General features: G+C 39.5%; 1 protein-coding gene across 11 annotated transcripts in view; it reads right to left on the reverse strand.

Moving 5' to 3' along the window:
- Positions 1-21,901: 21,901 nt before the first annotated feature.
- Positions 21,902-26,456, reverse strand: part of OGDHL (oxoglutarate dehydrogenase L) — a 29,528-nt gene continuing 24,973 nt past the window's right edge. For 10 of the 11 annotated variants that reach the window (XM_039872365.1, XM_039872366.1, XM_039872369.1 and 7 more), the window contains 4 exons: positions 25,174-25,337; positions 24,854-25,008; positions 23,006-24,394; positions 21,902-22,543 (listed from right to left, as the gene is read on the reverse strand). In XM_039872365.1, coding sequence (XP_039728299.1) covers positions 24,271-24,394; positions 24,854-25,008; positions 25,174-25,337 — 443 coding nt within the window. In that variant the 3' untranslated portion in view covers positions 21,902-22,543; positions 23,006-24,270. Of the gene's footprint in view, positions 22,544-23,005; positions 24,395-24,853; positions 25,009-25,173; positions 25,338-26,456 lie in introns of those variants that run through there. The other variant, XM_039872370.1, reaches the window with a different exon arrangement.

Below are 26,456 nucleotides of genomic sequence, written 5' to 3' on the forward strand. Positions count from 1 at the left end.
CAGAGAGGGTAAAGTGGCTTCTCTAGCCCTCTGGAGGAAAAGACAGCCCTACAGAGTTAAAGAAGAGTTTTAGTTATAGTCAGTGTAAAAATCACCTAAGTCAAAATGATGGCTTTTTTTTTTTTAACTTTCAGATCTATGCACCAAACTGTAGCATATAATCTTAGCTGTAAAGAAAAGGGGAGAAATTCAGATACTGATCTAATAATGTTAAATCTGAAGTCACAGTAAGAAGGCATCACACCTTTGAGAGAAGAAAGATGGATTCTTGCATAGCATACCCTGGGCCTACATGGAAAGAAGGGCTTTCAGAGCCTCCAAAGGTAGCTGCTGGCTCTGAGCTTGCACCCCTCAGGTAGATGGCTACCCTGCTCCCTGTGGCTTTGCTGCACCTGCTAAGCTATCTTTTCATTGCTCCAGGCAGCTTCAAACTTTAAAGGTGCCTAGGTCTTGATATTGCTTGTACAAGTTCTTTCTCATATGTGAATGAAATAAAAGATATAATTTTCATTTTCAGCCCAAACTTCACTTATCAGATTTTGTTCAGAGATTATGAATCACTTAGGACTCTTCAGAAATACTTAATCATCTTTACTGAGAGCCTGAAGTTAAAAAAAATTCTTCCTCCTGGTGTCAGGTGCCAGTTTTCACACATCTTTAGCAACCCTAGATTTATTCCCCTTTCCTCAAAGACCAATAAGTTATTACAGATGTAGTATTCTGTCTTTGTTTTCATATAAACATTTTAGTACAAGAGAAATACATTTTCATTACAGCAAAATGGAAAAATATAGGTAAAGATAAAATAAATGACAACATTTTGGTATATTTCAATTGGGGTTTCTTCTATTTATGTCTAAATATTGGCAGATTCTGGGCCCTATTCCCATGCTCTGATTTAATGAGTCTAGGATGGGCCCCAGGAATCTGCATTTTAACATGTGCAGCTGATTCCAATCACGTAGGCCATCTCACTCTGAGAAAAGTGGTGTTACGGCAAGACCATATCCCTATAGGGAGAGGTGGAGATTATCCCATAAAGGTGATGCAATTACCCTCCCTCGGTCAGCCTGGGCATGGCTAAGAAGGCTGTGACTGCTGAGATGAGATATGTCTTCCCACTGAGCCCCAGTGTTCTTGAGCCTGGATTCCAAGGAGCGTAGGAGGGCTTGGAAATCCCCCTGGGACATGAGATAAACTGGTCTCCAGAGCATGGAGTTAGGTTGGAAGTTAAACTGGGAAGTGTCTGTGGCTGGTACCTCATGAGGGTGAACAGTTATCCTAGTGCTTCCAGCAAGCTCTTGACATCTGAATTATGATAAGGACTTAAGGGAGGTATCTACTCTTCTCAGTCTGTGCCTACTCTTGGGCTAGAGGGAAGGATGAGGGAGAAGGGAATATACCCACAAAGTGAGCATAGCAGCAGCAGAAACTTTAGAAAGCAGTGGCCCTGGAAGCTGCTGGATTTGACTCCAGGCAATACAGCCATAAACCTCCCAGAGGCCCAGAGTTGTGTGGGAGACCATAGAGGTGCACCTCCCCTAACACTCTTGTCCAGAGGAGGGGACAAGTGGAAGAGTGTGAACTTGTCCTTAACCATGAGGGAAGACACTTCTGAATAAAATTTCTTTTGTTGCTAATCTTTCATTTGTACCCATGATCCCAGAAGAGTCAGGCAGCATTTGGGTTATACATAGAAAAATTATTTGCCTTTCTATAAATATCTCTTTATTAAAAACCCACACTTATATTAGTAGGTCTTCTACTTTGGACAAAAATCAATCATCCTTACTTGGCAGAATAGTCTGGCCGCAGCCAAGTGGGTTGATAGAGCAGTGAGGGAGGGCACACCTTCCAAGGATGGATCAGTTCTGGACTTTGTTCACTCTGTACACACCTTCTGTGGTAACTGAGATGATATATTGTCCTTCCCTAGGGGAGTGAGCCTGCGGCTGATGTGAGCATATGTTGAATGGGAAAAACCAAGTTGAAAACCACAGCTATAAATTTTTTATAAAATGCTTCTCTTTTCATTAACTTTTATTTTAAACTTAGAAATATATTCCTAAACTACTATAACTACTGAGCTAAATGTTGTTCCTCCAATTTATTATGTTTTCTTCATTCCTTTTAAGTCCTACCACTGACCTAGACCATATTCTGCATACATACAACCTGGTTACTCCAAATTTCTCACAGTTCCTCAACACAAACCACCCTTTTCTTTTTTCTGCCTTCTCATGATGCTTTCTTCTCCTGAAATATCTGTGCTGTGTGCTCTGGCTGCCAAAATTTTGCTTAGCCGTGAGGGCCCCACTCACCTGTCAAGCCCTCCTTGCAGACTTCCCTGCCCCCACCCCACTCCTGCCTATAGCATTAGGTAGAATCAAATACAACTTCATGGGAGCTTCCTACCACGTGGGGTTCCATACTAGGAGTGCGGCCTTGCTGTTCTCTCCCACTCCTCCGCATGATGAGCTCATCAATTAAGTCACTCTCTTTTCTCTGCCTGTATGTTCTGCCTGAGTGGGATCACATTCAGCAGTGCATCAAAGGAAAACCCAAATAACAGTAATTGAAACCAATTAGAAGTGCAAAGTCGTAATGATTAATTTTATGCATCAACTTGATAGGGACACAGGATGCCCAGATATTTGCTTAAACATTATTCTGGGTGTGTCTATGAGGATGTTTCTGGATGAGATTAAGATGTGCATAGATTAGTCTCAGACTAAGGAAAGTAGATTGCTTTTCCCAATGTGGTCCAGGGCCTAAAAAGAACAAAAGTCAGAGTAAGGGAGAATTCACTGTCATTTAAATATTCATTAAGGATCCAGCATCACTGGGAAAATGAGTTAAATGAGCTAAATATCACAATTCACAATGGAAAAGTGTATATGAAACTGCTTATTGATTACTGTATTTCTGAAGCAACCAGTGGAGCAGCGCTAAAGCCAAGCAGCCCAATGGCATTTGAATAGTATGTGCCTTTTTGGAAACTGTTCGCAGAGAGAAATCTATTTTCCCTTGTTTTGAAAAATGCTTCCAAAACATCTGATAGTATCTCAGTGGTTTTCTGTAGAAATGAAAAAGGAAATAGTAGCCTTTTAACTGTCTTAAATACAACTTTCTTAATCTGTTACAAACATTAGCACTTTATAAGAAAGGTCCCGGTACTAGTGCTGCAAAGTCATTTATAAGTGTTTCTAAATGTGTTTCTGTACCAGCACCCACATATTGGCTCACTCTGTGGTTCTTTCCACAATCCTCTTCTCCACACACACTCTGAAGTCACATCCACAGCTTCAGCTGTAACTTCCCAACATCTTCTCCAGCCCTGATTTCTTTGCTAAGTTCTAGATTCTCAATCCCAATGTTCTAGTCAGGAAATTTTTATCTTCAGGTGGCTTAAGCGAACTGCAACTGGCTTAAGAAAATAAGAAATATATTGGTTCATCTAACTGAAAATTCCACTTACAGCTTCAAGCTTGGCTGGATACAAGTGCCCAGTCAATGACAGCAGAACTATCTCCATCTCTTGAAATTGAGTTCTTCTGTGTTAGCTTCATTCTCATGCAAGCTCACCAAATGTAGTGACAAAATGGCCACCAGTAGTTCTAGGCCCTGGTAGAAGGAAAGTTTTACCTTCCCAATAGTTCCAGCAAAAGTCCCAGGGCCTGATCTTCAATGGCCCAGATTGAGTCAAGTGTCCTTTTCTGAATCAATCACTGTGATCTTATTGGTCAGGCCTGGATGACATGCTTACTTCTGGAATTGAGAGGAAGAAACCCAATCCCATTAGAACCAAAAGGACAGAGTATAGAAAAGAGGTTAATTTCCCCAAAGGAAAAATAGACTGTGTGTTTCCAGAATAAGGGAGAATAGATGCTGAGTTGCCAAAAACAACAGTTGTGCTGTATCTCCTGAACATCTCCAGCTGGATGTCCCACAGACTACCTGTGGGAAACCCCGCATCTGCTCCCCATGTTAAAGTTGGGATCAATGATCTACTTATTCAGTTTGGAAACTTGGAGACAGCCTATCATTCCTTCACCATCTTTTCTTGTTTTTCCCTCTAAAATATTGCTAATCTAACCTTTCCTAGTGAGGGATTTCAACATCTCTTGCCTAGATTATTTCATTGGATTCCTATCTTGTTACTCTGTTTCCATTAATTCCTCCTGCAAACCACTCTCTACATATTGCTACTAAAATAATCTTTCTAAAGTATAAATGGAGCCCTGTTTCTTCTTCCTTGTGCATTTGTTATTTATCGGCTGTCTTCATCGTGTTATTCTTGGGGCCCTCCCCACATAATGGGTCTTGATGGAAGCTGAGTCAAGGTATCCACACTTGGTCAGTTGGATGCACCTGCCCCAGAGGTTGACTCTTGAGCTTTTGGTCCAAAAATAACCAAAGGATGGAGAACGTGTTCTCTGGCTCCAGGTATGGCAGCTACATCCAGTATCTGTGGGCAGCCAGGGCAATCACACCAGCCCTGGCATCTGGTATCCAGTGAAGCTAGTAGTACATCTGCTATTTCAGCAGCCATGACCATGGGATCCTACCAGGCCTGGTTTTGTGGTGTAACTTAGGCTCTTCCTCTGGCTTCAGAGCCATTGTCCCCATCTTTTATCTAGCCTGCTTCCCCAAACTTCCTGTCAGTTCTTTGAGTTCTCTGGTTTCCCTTCAAACGATTTCTTTTTAGCCAATCTCAGCCAATCAGCTCTGTTGCTCACAGCTGTGGACCCTGACTGAGACACACTTACATGCTTCAGGGTGAAGTCTAATCTCTTCAGTCAAGTATTTGAGACCTTTTATGATCTGGGCCTCACTCACCTCTCTACTTGCTTACTGTCTACTCTATAGCCTTAAGTGATCAAAGTGGCCCTTCACATTTACAGGCCTGTGCTCTCTTGTCATGCCCTACTTCACCTGGTAAAGTGCTGTCCAATTCAGTTGGCTCTTCTTGACATAATCTTTACTCATCCCCTTTTTCCCAACAGAACAGTTGACCTGCTGGAGAAAATTGTCTCCCTAGGTGCTTAGTGGCTGGAAACTCTCTGGGACTCTAGAGCAGAGAAGACTTGGTTCTCTCCTCTGGCCATTGTGGTAGACAGCGGCTGTTCACTTCCGTTGCCTCCTTTCTATCTTCTTCTAGGAACAGCGCTGTTGTCTTAGGGACCCCTCGCCCTGCTCTGAGTCTAGGAGGTCCAACTGGAGGCCATGCTCTGCCCTGCAGCAGCTGAAACTCACGTCTGGCTAATCAGAATACAACACTCCCCAGACACAGTGATTGGCTTTTCTAAGGCAGTGTGAGTTAGGTTTCCTATCACTTGGAACCAAAATGTTTTTCACTATAGCAGCCACCAAACAACAGTGGTACTCATCAAGATTAAATCTGCCACTGAGAGCAGCTGTGGGGTGTGGGCCACCTCTCACACCAGAGCTGAGATAGCTCCCTGCAGCTTCCTGCATACCTGCTCCAGTCTGGGACTTGAACCACCCACCCACCCCTGCAGGAGCTGACTGTTGTCACTCACTCTCCAATAAACACACTCATCTAGAGGCAGCCCTGCATAAAGTAGAATTTATAGAAGCTTCCCTAGGGAAAGAGGAGGGGGCTTTTATCACATACTCCACAACAAAGGCTTTGAAAGTCCTCACATTTGTCTCTTCTTCCCAACTCTCTTTGTCTCATCTGGCCTAGCACAGCTGTGCTTCCTCCTCCTCATTCCCCCAGGGGCCTACTCCTCCCCACCCCTTTTGCAGAACCAAACACTTTCATATTTTCTCAAGCAGCAAACTCCTCACCCTTGTCTCAATTCCAGGCAAAAATGGACCACAGGCTGCAAGGCTTCACTGTATTACCTGTTTTGAGCAAGGAAGCTATGCCGCACACTTCATGTATCTTAATAAGTTCTCAACAACCTGTGAGCTAACAAACCTCAGTAGCCGAATTCTTAAAAACTGTGTTTCAGAGAGTGAAGCAATTTGCCCCTGGCCACAAGGCTGGCTGGGAGTTGAGTCAGGACTCAAACTCAGTCAGGCTTCATGACCCAGATTAAGGGAAGAACCAGTGAGGACAAGTCATGTGCTGATGGATAAGGGAGAGAGGCGGCGGAGGTGGATGAGAATGCTTGGATTCACTTCATTAGATGTAGAGAAGTTGTCAGAACATGTTAGGGCTTTTGGCAAAAGGAAAGAAATATATATTATAGAGTTTTTCCTGAGAAAAATGATAGTAACAGTGATATGTTTAAGAAAATCACCCCGTTTCCCAATTTGTTGTTCAGCTGTCACTGCAATTGTTAATGTTTTCCAGACAACTTGACTTGCTTAGAACATGAGTTATGCCTGTCCTCGTGTACAAAGTCACAGCATGGGTGGTACCTGTGTTGTTCAGAGCACGCATTTCAACAGGCTATAAGATCCCAGCAAATATGCCCCCAAGTCCCTTTCCTGAACAAGACAAACTTGGGCATACATAGGCCTGAGAAAATGTTTTGAAGGTTGCTCAAATAGAAGCGAGTATGTCGTTTTATAGACTGGGGTCATAGGAAAAAAAAAAAAAAAAAAAAAAAAAAAGACAGTGGTTTTCTTGGTCAGCATCACAATATGAACAGTTCAGGGTGGAGATTCAGAGCTGGGGTGTAAATGCTAGCCTCTGTCCACAATCTGTGAACAGAGGCTGAAAAATTACTCAATCTCCCAATTCTCAGTTTTCCCATCTGTAAAATAGAGATGGTAATAACACCTTCCTCATGCCATTATTATGAGAATAAAAATGAAGAAATATAATGAACAGAGCCCAGATCCTGGCACACTGTTAAGCCGTCAATAACTGTTTGTGATTATTATGCTTTACTGTTATCCTGAGTGTCTCATTGTTACTTAAAGGACATATATTACATTTCCAGTAAGGAAAAATATGAAGTTTGATTTTTATGATCCCCTGCAATAAAGCAACAACATCTATTTCATTTGGCCTTTCTTTGGGTCTGGTGGTTCTAAGAAGGAAACGACCATGGAGTATTTTCATTTTGTACTTTAACTGGAAGGAGAGGTGAAAAACGACATGGGGAAGCAGATAATTTGTAACATGGTTCAACTCTGGCCTCTAAGGTTTGATAGTCCCCTCTTATTTATGAAAGTTTCCTTGGGTATTCAAAGGAAAAATAGTTCACATCACTTCTCACTCCCCACATATGGAGAAAACCCAATGAGCCCAGATCAGATCCATATTGACCAACCTAGCCAGACACTGAATGATCACCATGGCTGGAGCGCTGTGTCAGGTGCTCTCTCTGAACTACCTCACTAATTCTCAGCCAACATAAAAGAGAAGCACTTGAGTCCAGAGGCAGTGTGGCTCAGTGGCTCAGGATAAGGGCCCTAGACTCCAACCAAGTAGATGTGAATCCCAGCTATGTGAATTTAGGAAAGTGTGAGGCTCAACCCTCTGAGCTTCAACATCTTAATTGGTAGCATGAAAGTAACATGTGTTTCATGGGCTATGGTGAGGATTTAGAGGTGTTATTAGATAGAAGAGGCCAAGAATAGTGACTGGCACATAGTATGCACTTGAAAGTACTTGAAAAATGTTGTTGTTATTGTTCTTTACTTAGCATCAGAGTGTGTAGAATGGGCATCTATAGTTTTTTCTGCCCAACATGCATGTTCTCATCGTCTGGAAACAACACTCCAATTTTCTTTTGGGGTTCTCTTCCATTTATCGCACAGTCTCGGATAGGCTATCAATCAAATTACTCCAAGAAAGATATGAATGGTCCAAGAAATGCCAATAAGATATTCCTTCCTGGAATTTGACTCTTAAAGATTGTGACAATATGACTGAACATGATTAGAAATCTAGGAATTAATCTTAGGAACAGCTGTCCATTCGTTTCTGCTGCCTAGATCCCCAGATCTATTCTGATCATGTCCCTGCACCCCATGAGCTGCCTCCCAGGTTTCCTATATACAAATTCTAGAAGTCATTTCTATAGCTTGCAATGAAAGGACTCTGAGACATTCTTCAAGAAATCGTCCTACTTTAGCACAGCCCTCTGCTCCAAATACATAACAATGATAGATAAAATTTCAAAAGAGGAGCATTCTAACATATTTATTGAGTAGGCTCAAAAAAAAAAGAGATAAATATGTTTGGAGCCAGAAATGGAAGAGTAATGCAACATCGTAGATGGCACAATGCTGAGCACTGGAGTCCAAAGCAGGCAATGTTCCTGGGAGCTTGGTTTTTGTACAGGTAAGAGGACTAAAAATATTCCATGTGAGGTGGACGACTGGCTCCAATATCTCTGCTTAAAGTCATGTGTTGAGATCGGATTCCCTGGTGGTGAAATAAGAAAATGCAGTGCTTGTCTCCTCCCATGACCACATCAAAATTACAACTATAGAACAACTACCCTTGAGAACCACCTGCAGAGTAGCTGAACAGAATTCTTATAACTAAGGATATAAGGAAGAAACCACGATGAGACTGGTAAGAGGGGCAGAGATGTGGAATGGGTTGGTCCCACACCTATGTGTGGTGGTTAAGAATTGATAGGATATCTTGGCTGCAGCAGTCCCTTCTGAGGAGTAAGAGGTCTCAACCCCACATGGGGCTCTCCAGCCCAGACCACCAGGGCCAGGAAGAAGATCCCCCAAAACATCTAACTGTTAAAATCAGTGGAAATTGTGGCCGAGTGAGATTGAGGGCTGCTGGAGCCCCAGGGGGTCCTCCTAAAGGGTCCATGAATGGACTTACTCACTGAAAGACTTACTCACTCTTACCTCCAGCACTGGGGCAGCAACTCGAAAGATGCCAGGGACATACAGGGAGAAACTAAATTGTCTGGCTTCAGGTGCAAGGGCTGGAAGGGCAGCTTTCTCCCAGATAGAAGTGCTGGCAGAAGCTGTGTTCCTTCATTGAGCCCTTCCCCCTCCTGGCATGCAGACACAAGAGGCCATCATATCTGAGTCTCCATCAAACTGGCTAACATTGTTTGCTCTGCCTTTATGATTCCCTGAGACACTGCCCCCACCTAATCTGCGGGTCCATTCAAGCTGTTTCCAGTAGCATTTCCATAGAAATTAGCTGTCTTGGCTCATGCTGTAGACTTTCCTAAAATCTCTCAAAAGTTCACAAACCCCTAACAAGCAGCATCTGGCCTTGGGCATGCCCTGTACTTCTTGCTAAGCAACTCCAAGCCCAGCTCTAGTAGCAGCCAGCCTTGGTTCACAGCTTAACCTCTCCCAGACACCTCCAAATCCAGCACAAGTGGCAACCATCTGCAGATCACTTTATAGCAAAGTGATCCCGAGCAGGGCACAGGCAGCAGCTGAACTTGGCCTGCAACACAACTCCTCCAAAGAGGCCCCAGAACCAACACATCCGGTGGCCAGCTTCAGACAACATGACGCACCATTTCCACAAATGACACACCCAAAGGGCAAACTAGGAAGGCACTAGAGCCCCGCTAAAGCAAATTCTGCTCTATAGAGTCAGCCCCTGAACAATAGTTCCTCCACTGTAGTCACAGCCAGTCGTCACAACCAACCAGCCTGGGGTGTCAATCCCTCCTATTTATGTGCAAACAGCAACCAAGCCTCAACTACAACAGGAGGGTACACACAAACCACACAAGGGACATACGTGGAACATCTGGCTCAAGTGACCAGGGAGACTGTGCCACTGGGCCCCACAGGACACCTATTATATAAGGCCACTCTACTAAGACTGCCTAATTCATAGAAACGAATACAGGGAGGCAGCCAAAAAGGGGAGACAAAGAAACGTCCCCCAAAAAAAGAGATTCAGGAAAGAACTAAACAAAATGGAGACAAGCAATCTAGCAGATGCAGAGTTCAAAACACTGATTACAAGGATATTTAATAATCTCAGCGAGAACTTCCACAAAGAGATAGGAAACATAAAAATTGAGATATAAAACATATAAAAGAACCAGTCAGAAATGAAGAATACAATAACAGAAATAAAGAACACATTAGAGAGAATCAATAGCAAATTAGATGGAAGACAAGGTAGTGGAAAACACTCTATTGGAACAGCAGAAAGAAAAAAGAATTAAAAAGTGAGGTTAGTTTAAGGAGCCTCTGGAATAACATCGAGTTACCAATATTCGCATCACAGGAATACCAGAAGGAGAGGAGAGAGAGCAAGGAATTGAAACCTATTTAAGAAATAACGATGGAAAATTTCCCTAACTTGGAAAAGAAAAGAGACATACGAGCCCAGGAAGTGGACCCAAAGAGGCCCACACCTAGACATATCATAATTAAAATGCCAAAGAAAGGATCTTAAAAGCAGCAAGAGAAAAACAGTTAGTTACAAGGGCACTGACAGCTGATTTTTCAGCAGAAACTTTATAGGTCAGTAGGAATTGGCACAAAATATTCAATGATGAAAAGCAAGGACCTACAACCAAGATTACTCTTTCCAGCAAAGCTATCATTTAGAATCAAAGGATATATAAAGAGCCTCTCAGACAAGAAAAAGCTAAAGGAGTTCATTACCACCAAGCCCATTACAAGAAATGTCAAAGAGACTTCTTTAGGAAGAAGGAAAAAAAAAAGATAAAAAATATGAATAATAAAATGGCAATAACTACATGTCTATCAACAATTACTTTAAATGAAAATGGATTAAATGCTCTAATCAAAAGACTTAGGGTAGCTGAATGGATGAGAAAATAAGACTCTTACATATACTGCCTATAGGAGACTTACTTCAGATTGAAAGACACAAAGACTGAAAGTAAAGGGATATAAAAGATATTTTGTGAAAATAGAAATGGAAAAAACAGCTGAGGTAGCAATACTTATACCAGACAAAATATATTTGAAAACAAAGACTATAAAAAGAGACAAAGAAAGACCCAGTAATCGCAATTCTGGGTACTTATCTGAAGAAACCCAAAACACTACTTCTAAGAGACATGTGTATCCAATGTTCACTGCAGCATTATTTACAATAGCCAAGATACAGAGGCAACCTGTGTGTCCATCAATAGATGAATGGATAAAGAAGAGGTGGTATGTATATACAATGGACTATTAGCCACAAAAGAAAGAAAGAAAGAAAGAAAGAAAGAGAGAGAGAGAGAGAGAGAGAGAGAGAGAGAGAGAGAGAGAGAAAGAGAGAGAGGAGGAGAGAGAGAGAGAGAGAGAGAGAGAGAGAGAGAGAAAGAGAGAGAGAGAAAGAAAGAAAGAAAGAAAGGAAAGAAAGAAAGAAAGAAAGAAAGAAAGAAAGAAAGAAAGAAAGAAAGAAAGAAAGAAACATTTGCCATCTGCAACAACATGGATGGACCTAAAGGGTATTGTGTTAGTGGAGTAAGTCAGACAGAAAAAGACAAATGTCATAGGATTTCACTTAATATGTGAAATCTAAAGGACAACATAAATTAACAAACAAAACAGAAACAAACTCATAGAAATAGAGAACATTTTGATGGTTGCCAGATGGGAGGGGGCTTGGGAGGCCGAATGGAAAAGGGGAAAGGATTAAGAAGTACAAATTGGTACTTACAAAATAGCCACAGGAAAGTAAAGTATAGCATAAGAAATATAGTTGATAATATTGAAGTAATTATTTATGGTGTCAGGTGAGTGATAATTTTGCAAGTTAGATAAATGTCTAATCACTATGTTGTACATCTGAAACTATATTAGTTTCAGAAATGGTAATTGAAAAATAAAAAATCATTTAAAAAAAATTTGATAACATTATTCTATTAATAGTCTTTAAAAAATAATTTAGAAATCTTAGAAAAGTATAATCATTGAAATTTTTAAAAACTCACTAGAGCCACTTTGGAAGATAGTTTGGCAGTTTCTTACAAAATTTAATATAATTTTGCCATATGATCCAGCAACCATGCTCCTTGGTATTTACCCAAAGGAGTTGAAACTTATGTTCACACACACACAAAAAACCTGCACATGGACGTTTATTGCAACTTTATTCATAACTGCCAAAACTTAGAAGCAACTAAGATGTCCTTCAGTGGGTGAATGGGTAAATAAACTGTCGTACATTCAGACAATGGAATATTATTCAGCACTAAAAAGAAATGAGCTATCAGGTCATGAAAAGACATGGAGGAACTGCAAATGCATATTACTAGGTGAAATAAATTGAAAATTTGAAAAGGCAACATACAGTGTGACTCCAACTATATGACGTTCTGGAAAAAGCAAAACTATAGAGAGTTAAAAGATCAGTGATTGCTTGGGGTTGGAGCAGGGGGTGGTGGAGAGGGATGAATAGGCAAAGCACAGAGGATTTTTAGGGCAGTGAAATGTTCTGTATGATACCATAGTGATAGGTCATGTCACTATACATTTCTCCAAACTCATAAAATGTACAACACCAATAGTAAACTCGAATGTAAACTATGGACTTTGGGTGGTTATGGTGTGTCAGTGTAGATTCATCAATTGTAACAAATGTTCCACTCTGGTGGGGGATGTTGATAATGAAGGAGACCATGCACATGTGGGGGCAGGGAGTGTGTGGGAAATCTCTGTACCTTCCCCTCAATTACCGTAAACCTAAAACTGCTCTTAAAAAGTTTTAATTAAAAAAAACTCACTAGACAGGATAAACTCTACATAGAAATTAGCTCAGTCTATTAATGAATTGGAAGATAGGAATTCACCCCTAAGAAACATACAGAGAAAAAGAAATTTAAAAATATATTTGAAAAAAAAAAACCATAGTTATGAGACTTGAAGTCTACTCGGAGATATTCTAATGACTATCTAATAGGAGTTACATAATCAGGGGATGGAGAAAATAGCAGAAAATACATATCTGAAGAGATAACGCATGAGATATTTCCAGAATTAAAGAAAGGGTTCTCAGTGTGCACTATGAGTACCAACCAGTCAGCATAAAGAAATATAAACCTACACCTAGATAAATTGTAACAAAACTGCAGAACATCAAGGGTAAAAAGTTTCCAGAGAGAAAACACAAATTTCTATTAGAACAGCAATTAGACTAATGACAGATTTTCCATCAGCAACAGTGAGTGCCAAAAACAATGGAGTATTATCTTCCAAAGGGCTGAGGGTAAATAACTCAAATTAGGATAAAAGGGTTTTTATACATACAAAGACTAAAGATTTACCACCTATAGAATTTCACTGAAGTAATTACTAAAAGTTTGTTTTAAGTGTACAGGGATTTGTTTTATTCAGGTGCGGTAAAACACAAAGACATGGAAATGAAAGTCATAAAGGAAGTTTTTATACTCACGGATCCCTAAAAACGAGGGGTCCTGGCACACCACATGGGGAAAGGGGGCCACACTGGGAAGCACCAAAGTCAGTCAGGAGGCAAAGAGAGTGGAGAAAACGGGCAAGAGCCTTTATTGTGATTTCTGCAGGAAACCACAAGGGAGAGTAAGCAGGTTTAGAATCAACTAGTTTGAATAATTTTGATGGGCTCTGGAGCAAAGGAGCTGTCCCTAGTTGTCTGACACCTGTCTCTTGGGTGATTAAGGCAGGGGAATAGTGCTTCAGAGTGGAAGAGTCCAATGAAGGAAGTAGTATGGGTGTGGGTTCCTAACTGGTTGGTTTGCATACGAAAGTTATGCTTAAGGGGGTGTCACTTAGCATCTCTATGAATTGGCTAGCCCTTGAAGACGCAGTCCCTCCAGGGCAAGCAAGAAACCAGGTGTCAAAACATCAGAAAATACAAAAAGTAAAAGCACAAGTAATGCAAGGTGTATTTTAGCCCAAATTAAAATGAACCCAGAGGGAAGTGCCGGATACAAAATATAATGCTGAACACAAGGATGAATAAAACATAATTAAATTTAATTAAAAAATGAAAATATAGTTATATTAAAATAATGTAATTTCTGTGTTTAACAATATTGTTTTTAGATAAGAAAACCAAAATGAAAGTTATTCAATGGGTAGCTAATTTTTTCGAAGTTCCTTTTTGATGAAGATGTTAGAAATACTAAATAACTCAAGTATTTTTTAAATAAAAGCATACCCTATAGAATGCATACTAAAATGAATAAAAATATACATGTCTTCCAAACCAGAGGAAGAGAAATTGGATTTTTAACATTTTTAATGTTTATTCTACAAAAGATAGGATAAATAAAATGGAAAGATAAATTAAAATTTGGAAAAGTATATTTGTAACACATATAACTGTCAAAATTAGATTCCATAATTATAAACTCCTAAAACTTAATAGAAAAAGAAAAACAATTTTCAACTTTGTTAGATTTTATTATCTTAAAAATCATAAAGCATGTATGACAAAACATTAGGATTTGGTCAAGATAAGTGGTTGATGGGTATAGTGATGTCTGTTCTTATATTCTCTTTATTTTTCTGTGTATTTTAAATGTTTTTTTAAGAATTAGAACCATAAGTGTTATAGCAGGATTAAATACATCCCCATTTGATCCCCAAGTTTTTACCTTCACACAGAAAGCAAATGCTCACTGTGCCCTCCCCAAAGCACTCTCAGCTGAGACCAGAAGTCTGGGATGGTGGAGGAAGGGAGGTTCTTGGACATGGCTCTGCCAAGTCGAGATCTTTGCCTCCCTGCTGGAGGGACTCCCTTTCTTTCTGCTGTTCTGAAGAAGGTGAAGATTCCACACAGATGGCAGATGCAGTCCTCCAGCTGGTCTTGCTCCAGAGAATCCAATCTCTTTTTGTGTGGTTTTTCCCACCAAGTCTCCCATGTGGAGTCTGGCAACAAGGAACCACTGGCTGCTCCACAGGGCTCACAAAGGGTGAAAGGACACTGCTGTCATTTCTGCTGCAGCAGCCCCATTTCCACTGACTCCTCAGGACTGCTCACTCCCCTGCATTTCAGGACCTTTGAAATAGGGATTTCAATACAAGAAAATCCAGTGTAGCAGTTAGAAAGTAAACTGGAGTAACATTCAAGCCATGGGATATTTCGGATGCCACATTCTTCACATTTTCCAGAGAATTAAGTTTGAAGATGCAAATTTTATATAAGTTGCTCCTTAAGTGATAACAGGAATCCCATGTAGTCAGAAACTCCAATTTAAAGCCAAAAAGCATGCCAATACAATCCATTTTTAACCCATAGTTGTCTAGCTTTCACTGATTACAAAGAACTTATCTCTTGGAGCAATCTCAAGGGCATTCTGCTAAACAACAACAAAAAAGCCAATCCCAAAAGGTGCCAAACTGTATGATTCCATTTATATAACATTCTGAAAATGAAAAAATTATAAAGATGGAAAAGAGATTAATGGTTGTTGGGGGTTGCCAGGAGATTAATAGGGCGCGGGGGCAGGGAGTGAAATTTGTTACTATAAATGAATAGCACAGGGGAGATCTTTGTGATGGAATAGCTCTGGATTTTGAATGCAGTGGTAGTTACGCAAGTCTACACCTGTGATAAAATAGCATAAAACTATACACACACCCATTACACCAACTGGATCTCCTGGGTTTTATATTGTACTATAGTTATGTACAACGTAACCACTGGGGAAACTGGGTGAAGGGTACACAGAAATTCTCTACTATCTTGCAACTTCTTGTGAATCTATAGTTATTTTAAAATTTAAATTAAAAAAAAGAACTTACTTGGATATAGTTAAATCTATAGACTGAGGGCCAGTAAGCTAAGAATCACAGGCCAAATCTTGCCTACCAACTGTTTCTGTGTGAAAAAAAATCTATGTGTACATGTGTAGGAATATGTCCAGGGTAAAAATTAAGAAATAGAGACATTTAAATTTTTAATAGACATTGCCAAATTGTTCTAGGGAACAGTTTCTGGTAATGGGAAGGAGCTTATATCAAATTTTAAAATGCTGGACAAAATGTAAAAAGAACACTGGGGATCAACTAAAAGCTGGCAAAAATTGATGTGATATGACACTTATAAGAAGAGAATCAAAGTGAGAGACACATTCAATCAGCTTTTCCTCTGAGGGTGCCCCCTTAGAGGACAACGGAGAATAGAGCCCAAGTAGTATCTTATAGAGATGAGGAGTCAGAAATCAGATTTTAGGGCTGCTAGCTAGTAAAGAGCAGAGCTTTCTACAACTGCCTGGTATTGGGGAATTGGGAGTTTGGAGTTCAAATTCTGCAACTTAGAGAAGCACGGAAAACTCAGAATTTCCACTGATATCTCAGAAGGATCACAACTTACTAAGGACTAAGTAAAGACTATACACAGAGAGTATTTCTCAGCTTTTTTATCATTATCTCTCCTTTCTGGCCCTGCTGAGGAGAAAATTAAATTTAAACTCTCCCAATGAGAAAAATTAAATACGAAAGAATAATATTTTGTCAGGTAGGGCTGAGCTTTGGAGGACCACAAACCATTGTGATATCTAAGATATTTTTCACTCGCAATGAGTACCAATTTTCACTCCTTTGGGGGAGATATTGCTCCTGTTGAGAATGCATGTCCTGGGGATAAGTGAAAACCTAAAAAAACCTCAGCTAACTAAGCCTAAAGCCAAGCATTCAGTGGATAAAATTGAACCACCAAAAATCTAACTGCTTGGTAGATCAAACCTCAACCTTTCTTTATAGGAAAATAATAGAAATCAGTCTCTACAATATATCACCCATAATGTCCAGTATACAATAACTTTTAAAAATTGCTAGACATCTGAAGAAGCAGGAAAAAAGGGATCTATGACCAAGAAGAAAAATAACTAAAAGAAGCACACTCACAAACAAGCCATTTTGGAATTAGCAGATGTAGACTTTAAAAGAACTATTATAAATATGTTAACAAACTTATAGGAAAAGATAAAAATAATGAGTGAAATGTTGTGAAATTTCAAGAGTATGAAAACTCATTAAAAAAATGACAATTCTAGAACTGAAAAATACAATATCTGAAGTAAAAATTCATTGGATGAGATCGTCACCATGTTTGGACACTGCAGAAAAATGGATCGGTGAATCTGAAAGTCAATCAAAAATAATTCATAAAGATCTATGCATCCCTATGTTCATGGCAGCACTATTTAGAATAGTCAAGATATGGAAGCAACCTAAATGCTCATCGATAGACAACTGGATAAAAAAGTTATGGTTCATATATACAATGGAATATTACTCAGCCATAAAAAAATAAATCCTACCATTTGCAATGACATGGATAGACCTAGAGGTTATTATGCTAAGTGAACTAAGTCATAGAAAGATAAATACCACATGACGTCACTTATATGAGAACTCCAAGGAACGAAAAGAACAAACTAATTGAAAACAGACTCACAAATATAGAGGACAATCTGGTGATGGCCAGAGGGGAGCGGGGTTTAGAGGGCTGGGAGAATGGCGGGGAGGGTTAAAGAAATACAAATTAGTGATTGATAGATGTTCACGGGGATGGGGAGCACAGCATAGGGAATGCAGTCAGCAGTAATGTGATGGTTAGGTGTAGAGCCAGAGGAGAGAAAGTAATCAGGGGTATCATTTAATAAACTATATAAATGTCTGACCAATGTACTGTATACTTGAAACTAATAATAAAATTTTTAAATTTTTTAAAAATGATCCAAACAGAAATAATAAGATGAAAATTGAAGTCTCAGTGTTTTAAGAAATGATATCAATTCATCTAGCAAGAGAGTTGGATAGACCTTGAGGGCTTTATGCTAAGTGAAAAGTCAGAGAAAGGCAAGTACTATATGTTCTCACTTATATGTGGAATCTAAAAATCTGAACTCATAGAAACAGAAAACAGAATGGTGCCAGGGACTACTGGGCGAGAGAAATGGGGAGATATTGGTAAAAGAGTATGAGCTTTCAGTTGTAAGATGAGTAAGTTTCAGGATCTAATATTCAGCATGGTGACTATAATTACCAGTAGGGTATTATATACTTGAAAGTTGTTGAGAGGAGATCTTAAATGTTATCACCATACACATACAAAGGTAATTATTTGAGGGGATGGAGATAGTAACCAACCTAATTCTGGTAATCATTTTATAATATATACATGTGTCAAATTATCACATTGTACACCTTAAACTTAAAATATATTAAATGTCGATGATATCTCAATAAACCTGGAAAAAAAATTAAAGCTAGAAATAAAAGGAGAGGAGAGAATAGGGTAGGAAAAAATATTAGAAAAAATGTTGGGTAAAACTTCTGCAAATCTGATTTAAAACATCAACCCACAAGCCTCAAAAAATCTCAGAAACTCCAAGTAAGATAAATGCAAAGAAAACCATACCTAACTTTAAATACAACTTTCAGAAGTTGTATTTAAACTTGTGAAAACCAAAAAAGAGAAAATATTGAAGGCAGCCACAGAAAACAACTATTGACTTCTCATCAGAAACAATGGTAGCGAAAAGAAACAGCTTTCAAATCCTAAAGGAAAGAAATGTTAACAAAGAATTCTATATCCAGTGAAAATTTCTTTCAGAAATTAAGATGAAATGAACACATTTTTAGACAAAGAACGCTGAAAACTTGTCACCTGTAGTATAAGAAATGTTAAAGGAGTACTTTATGCAGAAGGAATGTGTTAACAGATGGAAATTTGTATTCAAAGAAATAATGTCAGAAATGGTAAAGAGGTGGGTAAATACAACACACATATTTTGTCCTTTTAAAACTATATAAAATAATTGAATGTTTAAAACAAAAAAATAATGACAACTATTAAAATGTTTGACCAAATCAGCTCAAAGAAGAGAAGAGGAAATGGAAGTATACTGTTGTAAGATAATTAAACTATGTCTGATGTGTTACAATACTATTGGATGGCAGACTATGATAAGTTAAAGATGTGTATGGTAAACCCTAAAGGTACTACTTACCAAAATAAAAACAAAAAAGTATAACTAGTAAGTCAATAGTGAAGATAAAATGAAATATTAAAAAATAATTCAAAATAAGGTAGAATAAGAGGAAAAGGGGAAGAAATATTAGAAAGAAAATGAATAGTAAGATGACAGGTTTAAGCCTAACCCCATCAATAACCACATTAAATATGAATGGCTTACCAGTGCTGCCCAATAGTATTTTCTATGTTGATAAAAATGTTCTGAATCATGCCATCCAATTGATACCCACTACTCATATGTGCCTGCTGAGTACTTGAAATGTGGCTAATATAACTGAGGAAATTAATTTTCAATTTATTTACTTTTAATCATTTTAAACTTGCTACTCTATTGACAATGAAGATCTAAACACTAATTTATAGGCAGAGAAAATCAGATTAGATAAAATATAAAAGTCCAACTATACGCTGTCTACAAGAAAAACCATTTTAAATATATAATGATACAGATAGGTTAAAATAAAAGACTAGAAAATATATACCATTCAAACACAAAACAAAGAGAGCTGAAGTAGCTATATTAATATCACTCAAAGTAGAATTCAGAAGGAATAATAACAAGAATAAAGAAAGATACTATGATGACAAAGGGATAATTGATCAAAAATAACAAATTTAAATGTGCATGCACTTAAGAACAAAGTTTTAAAACATATAAAGGAAAAGATGATAGAATTGAAAGGAAAAATAAACTAAACCATAATTATATTTGGACATGTTGACACACATTTGTTAATTGATAGAATAGACCCCCAAAATCAGTAAGGATCTTAAACACTTATCAACCAACCTGTCCCCACTGGTATTTCTGAAAAAGTCCACAAAACAACAGAAAAATAAACATTATTTTCAAGTTCACATGGAACATAACTGAGATAAATTATATTCTGGAGTGTAAAACAAGTCTCAGTAAATTTGAAATAGACTGAAATAATAGAGCTATATTCCCTGACCGAAAAAGAACTAAACTAAATATCACTAGCAGAAAGATATGAAAAAAATACCCAAATGTTTGGAAATTAAACCACATGTTCCTAAATAACCCACAGGTCAAATAAGAAATCACAGGAGAAATTAGAAAATATTTTGCACTAAATTAAAATGAAAATACAATCTTAAAATTTGTGGGATGCAATTAAAGCATTCCTTAAATGGAAGTATATGCCATTAAGTATTTATATTAGAAAACAATAAAGGTCTAAATAGCAGTGATCTACCTGAAGGAACATAACATCTACCTGAAGGAACTTAAAAAGAGCAAATGAACCTCAAAATAAGAATAAAGATGAGAGCAGAAGTCAATGACATAGAAAATGGAAAAAAAATCAACAAAACCAAAGTATGTTCTTTGAAAAGATTTTTTTTAATTGAACTTTAGTCAGAAAAATAGGAGACACAAATTGCCAAAATCAAGAATAAGAGACATCACTACAGAGGCTACAGACATTGAAAGAATAAAGGTGTACAATATTACAAATGTAATACCACTGCACTGTGTATAATTGTATTAACCAGTGGTACTCCAATAAACTTAATTTTTAAAAAGTTTTTTAAAAAAGCACATGGATGAAAATTCCTTAAAATATATAGTTATATGAAATATGTATTAGGTTTTTATTAGCCTGGCACAGACACACACACACACACACACACACACACACACAAAGAATACAGATGATACTGTGAATAATTTTATTGTAGTGAAATACATATAACATAAAATTTACTATATTAACCATCTTTAAGTGTACAGTGCAGTGGTATTACATTTGTAATGTAGTACATTACTACCATCCATCTACAGAACTCTGCTCATCTTAAAAAACTGAAACTCTATACCCATTAAACAACTCTCCATTTCCCCCTTCCCCCAGTCTCAGGCAACCAACATTCTACTTCTGTCTCTTTGATTTTGACAACCCTAAGTACCTCATATAAGTGGAATCATACAGTATTTATATTTTTGTGATTGGCTTATTTTACTTAGCATAATGCCCTCAAGGTTTATCCATGTTATAGTATATGTCAGAATTTCCTTCCTTTTCGAGGTTGAATATTCCATTGCATTTATATACCACATTTTTCTTATTTGTCCATTGATGGACATTGGGTTGCTGTCATATTTTAGCTATTATAAATAATGCTCCTATGAAAATAGGTGTACAAATATCTCTTTGAGACCCAGACTTCAATTATTTTGAGTATGTATGCAGAAGTGGAATTGCTGGTTGGTTCTATTTTTAATTTTTTGAGGAACTGCCATACTGTTTTCCACAGTGGCTATACTATTTTACATTACCATCAGGAGTACACAAGGGTTCCAATTTCTCCACATCTCTACCAACATTTGTTATTTTCTTTTTTTTATAGTAGCCATCCTAATGAAAAAAAAAATTCTATTAATTAAGCCACCCAGTCCATAGTACTTTGCTATGGTAGCCCTAATAAATTAATAGAGTCTTTCAAATAATTTATTCATTTCACTAAGTTGAATTTTGTGGCATAAAACTGTATAGGGAAATGCAAATCAAAGTTACTAGAATATCATATATTCAATGCACAGGTCTCATATATCTTTTCATATTGTTGATGCTATGTAATTGACTATATATACAAAAGGTGCCAAGTTAATTCAATGAATAAGGGGTAGTCTTTTTAACAAAAAGAACAGGATCAATTTGGTATCATATAGAAAATGCTAAATTTTGACCCTTACTTCATACCACATGCAAAATAACTCAAAATGTATGTTTACATACGTAATCTTAAGAGTTAGAACTATAAATTGTCTAGAAGAAAATATAGGAGAAAATCTTTGTGCAGTTAAGTTAAGCAACAATTTTTTACTTAGGATACAAAAAAATTCAAACTATTAAAAATGATAAATTGGACTTCACGAGAATAAAAATCTTTCTCTTAGAAAAAATTAAAATATAAGCCACAGACTGACAATATTTATAAAACATATACATGACAAAATATTTATAACCAGATTATTTAATGAACTCTTATAACTCAGTAACAGGGAGTGAACAATTCATTTTTAATTAAACTTTTTTATTTAATTATATATTTACATGCAGTTGTAAGAAATATATCTCATGTTGCAGTTGTCCAATTTCTCCCAATAATAACATCTTGCAAAACTATAGTACAATGTCACAACCAGGATATTGACACTGATACAATCAAAAGACAGAACATTTCCATCATAAAATTCCCTCATGTTTTCTCTTCCTGGGATTCCTGTTACAATGCATGTCAGAACTGTGGGATCTATATGTACTCCATGTCTCTTTAAAGAATTTTTAAAAATACATCTTTTCTCTTTGTTCTATTTTCTTAGAATTCCTAGGCCTTAAGTCCAAATCTGTTATTTCACACTTCGGCTGTGTCCATTCTTCTATTCAACTCATTTTTGAGGTTTTATTTTGGTAATATTTAGTATTTTCTCAAACTCTGATTAATTTTTTAGTCTGTTATTATTTCATAGCAGCAATATCCTTCTTGCCCTCTTAAAGTTATTACAGTTCATTTAAAGTCCTTGTTCCATGAGCTCCATTTTACTTCCAGTTAGTTCTTATGTGTGTAGAGTTTGCAGCCATCTTTTCATGTGATTGGTCTTCCTCAGTTTGGTGATCTCGGCAATTGGCCCCTACCAGCCCATCTGCAGCCTTCCTACATGAAAGTGAGGAAGGGGCAGTATGTGCTATGGGCAACCATTCAATTACAGAGCATGAGGGCTCCCTATCCAGCCCAAGTGCCTGCTTCCCTGCCTACTGCCCCAGCCCATCTGCAGGGTGAGCCCAGACAGCTAGCACTTCACAGGGCCAGGAATGCATGAAATGCGAAGAGCTTATTTTCCAAAAGAAGGAGTATGGTCTCAGGGATAGAGGCCAAGTCCAGTTGGAGAGTGACTCTGGGCAAATAATATCACGTGAACCTTGATTTCCTCATCTATAAAATGGCCATATTTCCAGCATGCAAAGCTACAGTGAAGGTTAAATTGTATTTAGTAACATATGCAAAACATCCAGCAGAGGGCCCAGGGCACAACAGACACACTATAAAGGCAGCTGTAATTATTTCTATTTTATCTCACTTAGAACAAACACCCCTGTGGTGTGATTCAAAGCTTACCCTAACAAGCTTTATTTGAGGCTGATGGAACTTAACACTGTTTTCCAACTTCAGGCTGATTTTTCCTTTAGGTTGCCTTATCCCAATCCTGTGGCCAGATTTCTGGGTCTGCTCCAAGGAAGGCTCATCTCTCCTCTGTTCTCCTGTAATACTCTTCTTCCTTCAAACACCACCTCCTCCAGGGCACCTTCCTGGACTTCCACAATCCTCTGCACTTACCTCCAACATAACTCATAACTTGATGAATAAAAGTGTTTACATGTCTTCCCAGTTGGACTCCTGAAATGGAAGAGCCAGCACACAGATGCACATTCTTTCACCCTGTGCTCCCATGTCTAGCACAGAAGTGCTCTGAGAAAGGGATAAATGAATAAATGATTGGCAAAAAGCAAAAAATCCTTCCTGTGCCGCAGCTTCCCCAGCATCTTTGCAAGGAAGCAAAACCAACCAAAGGCTGAAGAGTGGAGATACCAACAGATTTGCAAACATTGCCTGGTGATCAAAGGAAAATCTGTCCAATAAAGGCAAATATTTTATCATCTACATATTTAGTTTTTTCTTCTCCCCCTTCCATAGCCTCTCTAAACCATCTGCTTCTTCTCCCAATTTTACAATAGGAAATGAAAACAGAAAAATCTCTCTTAAACATTTTTTTTTTATTTCTGTTATTTGGTTTTCTAGTTTGGTGCACATGAGCTATGGCTGTAATTCACACAGAAGCTGACATATCTCATTATGAAACGCCCCATAAAACAGAGCACATATGAATCACCTGACATGGTTTTGCTTCACCTGGTTGTTATTGCTGAAATCTCTATTTCTAAGAGCACAAAAGAGAACATTCCTTGAATCTACAGATGTACAAGGACAGGGTGAGGGGCAGCCTGATCTGCTAGAATAAGAGAGAACAACAACCAGGGATCCTGGGTGGCTGTCTGTAGAGACATGAATGACACAGATTGAGAAGCCACACACAAATTCCAGAAAGACCAGGACAGCTGGGGAAACACTCCAGAACTAAATCTCATCTATCACCCGCTCTGGCTTTCTTGGTCCTAGCAGATTCTGAAATAAACACAATGGCCCAGGTGGCATAATACCAAAGCCAGCAGTGGCTACTCTATAGCCTCAATCACTGAAGGAGTATGTTTTATCCTGGAGCCCCCAGTAGACCTCTCCTGTGCAGGACCACTGCCCCTCCCCTAACCAGACCCCTATATTTCCAGCTAACTCCACAGCCAGACCCAGGCAGGCACTGCCCAGCTCTAAAATGTCTTGCCCTCAAAAGCCTGGAGATTGAAGGCAGTATCCAGAAACTTCTTCAGAGACACCAGGTGAGTGTTCCTGTTTCCTGTGGCTGGTGCAGCCGCTGGGTCACGGCCAACATACCTGGAGTAGGAGAGACAAGATAAGGGGAGAGCTGGACCTGGCTTAGCCACTACCCCAGGACTTCATCTGATCTAATCTTTATCATTGTCCTGCTGTAGCGATGAAGAGCCTGAGACTCCAGGAGGCTAAATAACTAATTGACCTAAGATCAAAATTAGGAGATTTAAGACATGCAAGAGGTTCTTTAGTTCTGTTGTGGCTACAGAATAAGAACAAAAGTTTGCTCTCATAGAGTGGTATTGACTGGGGTCCCTGATGGGGAAGCTGACCTGTCACTAATGGTCACAGAGCCAGTAGGGACTGTGGTTTCCAATGTGGCCCAGAGAAGGGTAGTGACCAGTTCCAGGTCACACAACAATGGGGCAGGCAAAGGCAGAATGGAGTCTCAGGTCTCCAGAGCTCTCAGACCCTGCAAAGGCAAAGGGCAGGTGACAGGCACCCCCACACCCAGCCTTGTACCATATGGGCCGTGCCCGACTCAGGATGGTCATGAAACGCGGGCTGATGTAGTCATAGTAGCCCATGTTCTTGTGCTCCTCCTGGCACCACACCAGCTCTGCACTTGGGTACTTCTCTGCCTCTTGCTTGATCAGGTCAAAGGGGAATGGAGAGATCTGGGGCAAACAGGGAGAAAGGGGAGTGTAGCCAGGGGAAGGGGAACAACGCAGCTCCTCTTAGAAGAGGGGAACAACGGGCCCCAGACCTGGCCCTGCCTGGCACACTGCCCAGGGTCAAGGGGCTGGCAATCTGACCTTGTCCATCATTCTGACTAGGTGTACCTGCTCCAGGCGTGTGATGGCCACTTGCTCCTCCAGGCCCTGGCTGCTCCGCTCCTTCACCAGGTCATAGTACACTTTTCCTGTGCAGAAGATGAGCCGCCTCACCTGCTCAGGAGCTTGTGCCGCGGCCCCATCCTCAGGAATCACTCGCTGGAAGCTGGTTCCTGGGAAACCGACAGGGTATGGTAGAGGTATCAGCTCCCAGAGGGGCCAGAGAATCTTGGGAACCAGGCCTGCATCCCTGGCAACCCCAGGCTCTCCCTGGCCCTTGAGACTTGCCCCTGAGCCAAACAATATAGAAAGGGGCAGATGAAACCTGAGATATCATAGGGAGAGAGTTAGAGTCAGGAGCTAGAGCCAAGGGCAGAGCTCTGGGAGGATCAACATTCAAGGTAATGTGGAGGTACGATAAGAAGAGCCCCTGGAAGAGCCCCTGGCAGGGATAGGAAAGGTGACATCACAGCCCCATCTGATGGCATCACTGTCTGTCCCAGTCCTGCTCCCCATACAGTTGTGCCCACCTCCTTTGTGCACTCTAGCCACCCAATCAAGCTAGAAGGGGAGCAGCTGTCTCAGAAGACCACAGAACAGTCCTCCCTCCCTCAGTCCCACAGTCAAGCCCCCATCTTCAAGTTCTACCCATTTTTCCTTCCTGAGCTCTCATCAGATGCCGGGTACCAGGCCAAGCATGCTGTAAAACCTCTGAGGAAGCTACTATAGTGTTCCCACATCCCAGGTGAAGACAGTGAGGCAGAGACGGTAACAGCCTGCCAGTCCTCAACAGAGAAAAGCCAGCACCAGGCATCCAGCCCAGGCTGTCCAGCCCCAACACCAGAGCTCTGAACTGCCGACTTTGCCACCTGCCCACACCGGAGGGACACCCAAACACACACAAGTGAAAGACAAATGCCTGCCCAAGCTGAGGAGGTCCTTCCTGAACAGATTTGCTGCTCCCTCTAGGACCCAGGACCATTCTCTAAGACAGCTTTGCTTTGCCTCAGGGCCCCACGCCTGTCACTCCCTGATCCTCCACTGGCTAATGTCTCAATTCCAACACCTGGCCCTTCAGGTACTTTATCTGATTGACCCCTGAGTCCCAGGTAAATGAGACTGAGAGCTCCTGGAGTGGACACCGTGTCCCCAGGGACAGTAATGTCTATTTGGCTCATGAGTTAAAAAACAAACGTATGACTGAAGAAATGATCATCAGTATCCTGCGAACTAGGCAGAACTCTAACAGGCCTGCCGCCTCTACACTCCCCTGGCAAAGCCAGGCCGGCCCT

This window comes from Pteropus medius, unplaced genomic scaffold (genome assembly GCF_902729225.1).
Source record: "Pteropus medius unplaced genomic scaffold, Ma_sr-lr_union100, whole genome shotgun sequence".
Lineage (NCBI taxonomy): Eukaryota > Metazoa > Chordata > Mammalia > Chiroptera > Pteropodidae > Pteropus > Pteropus medius.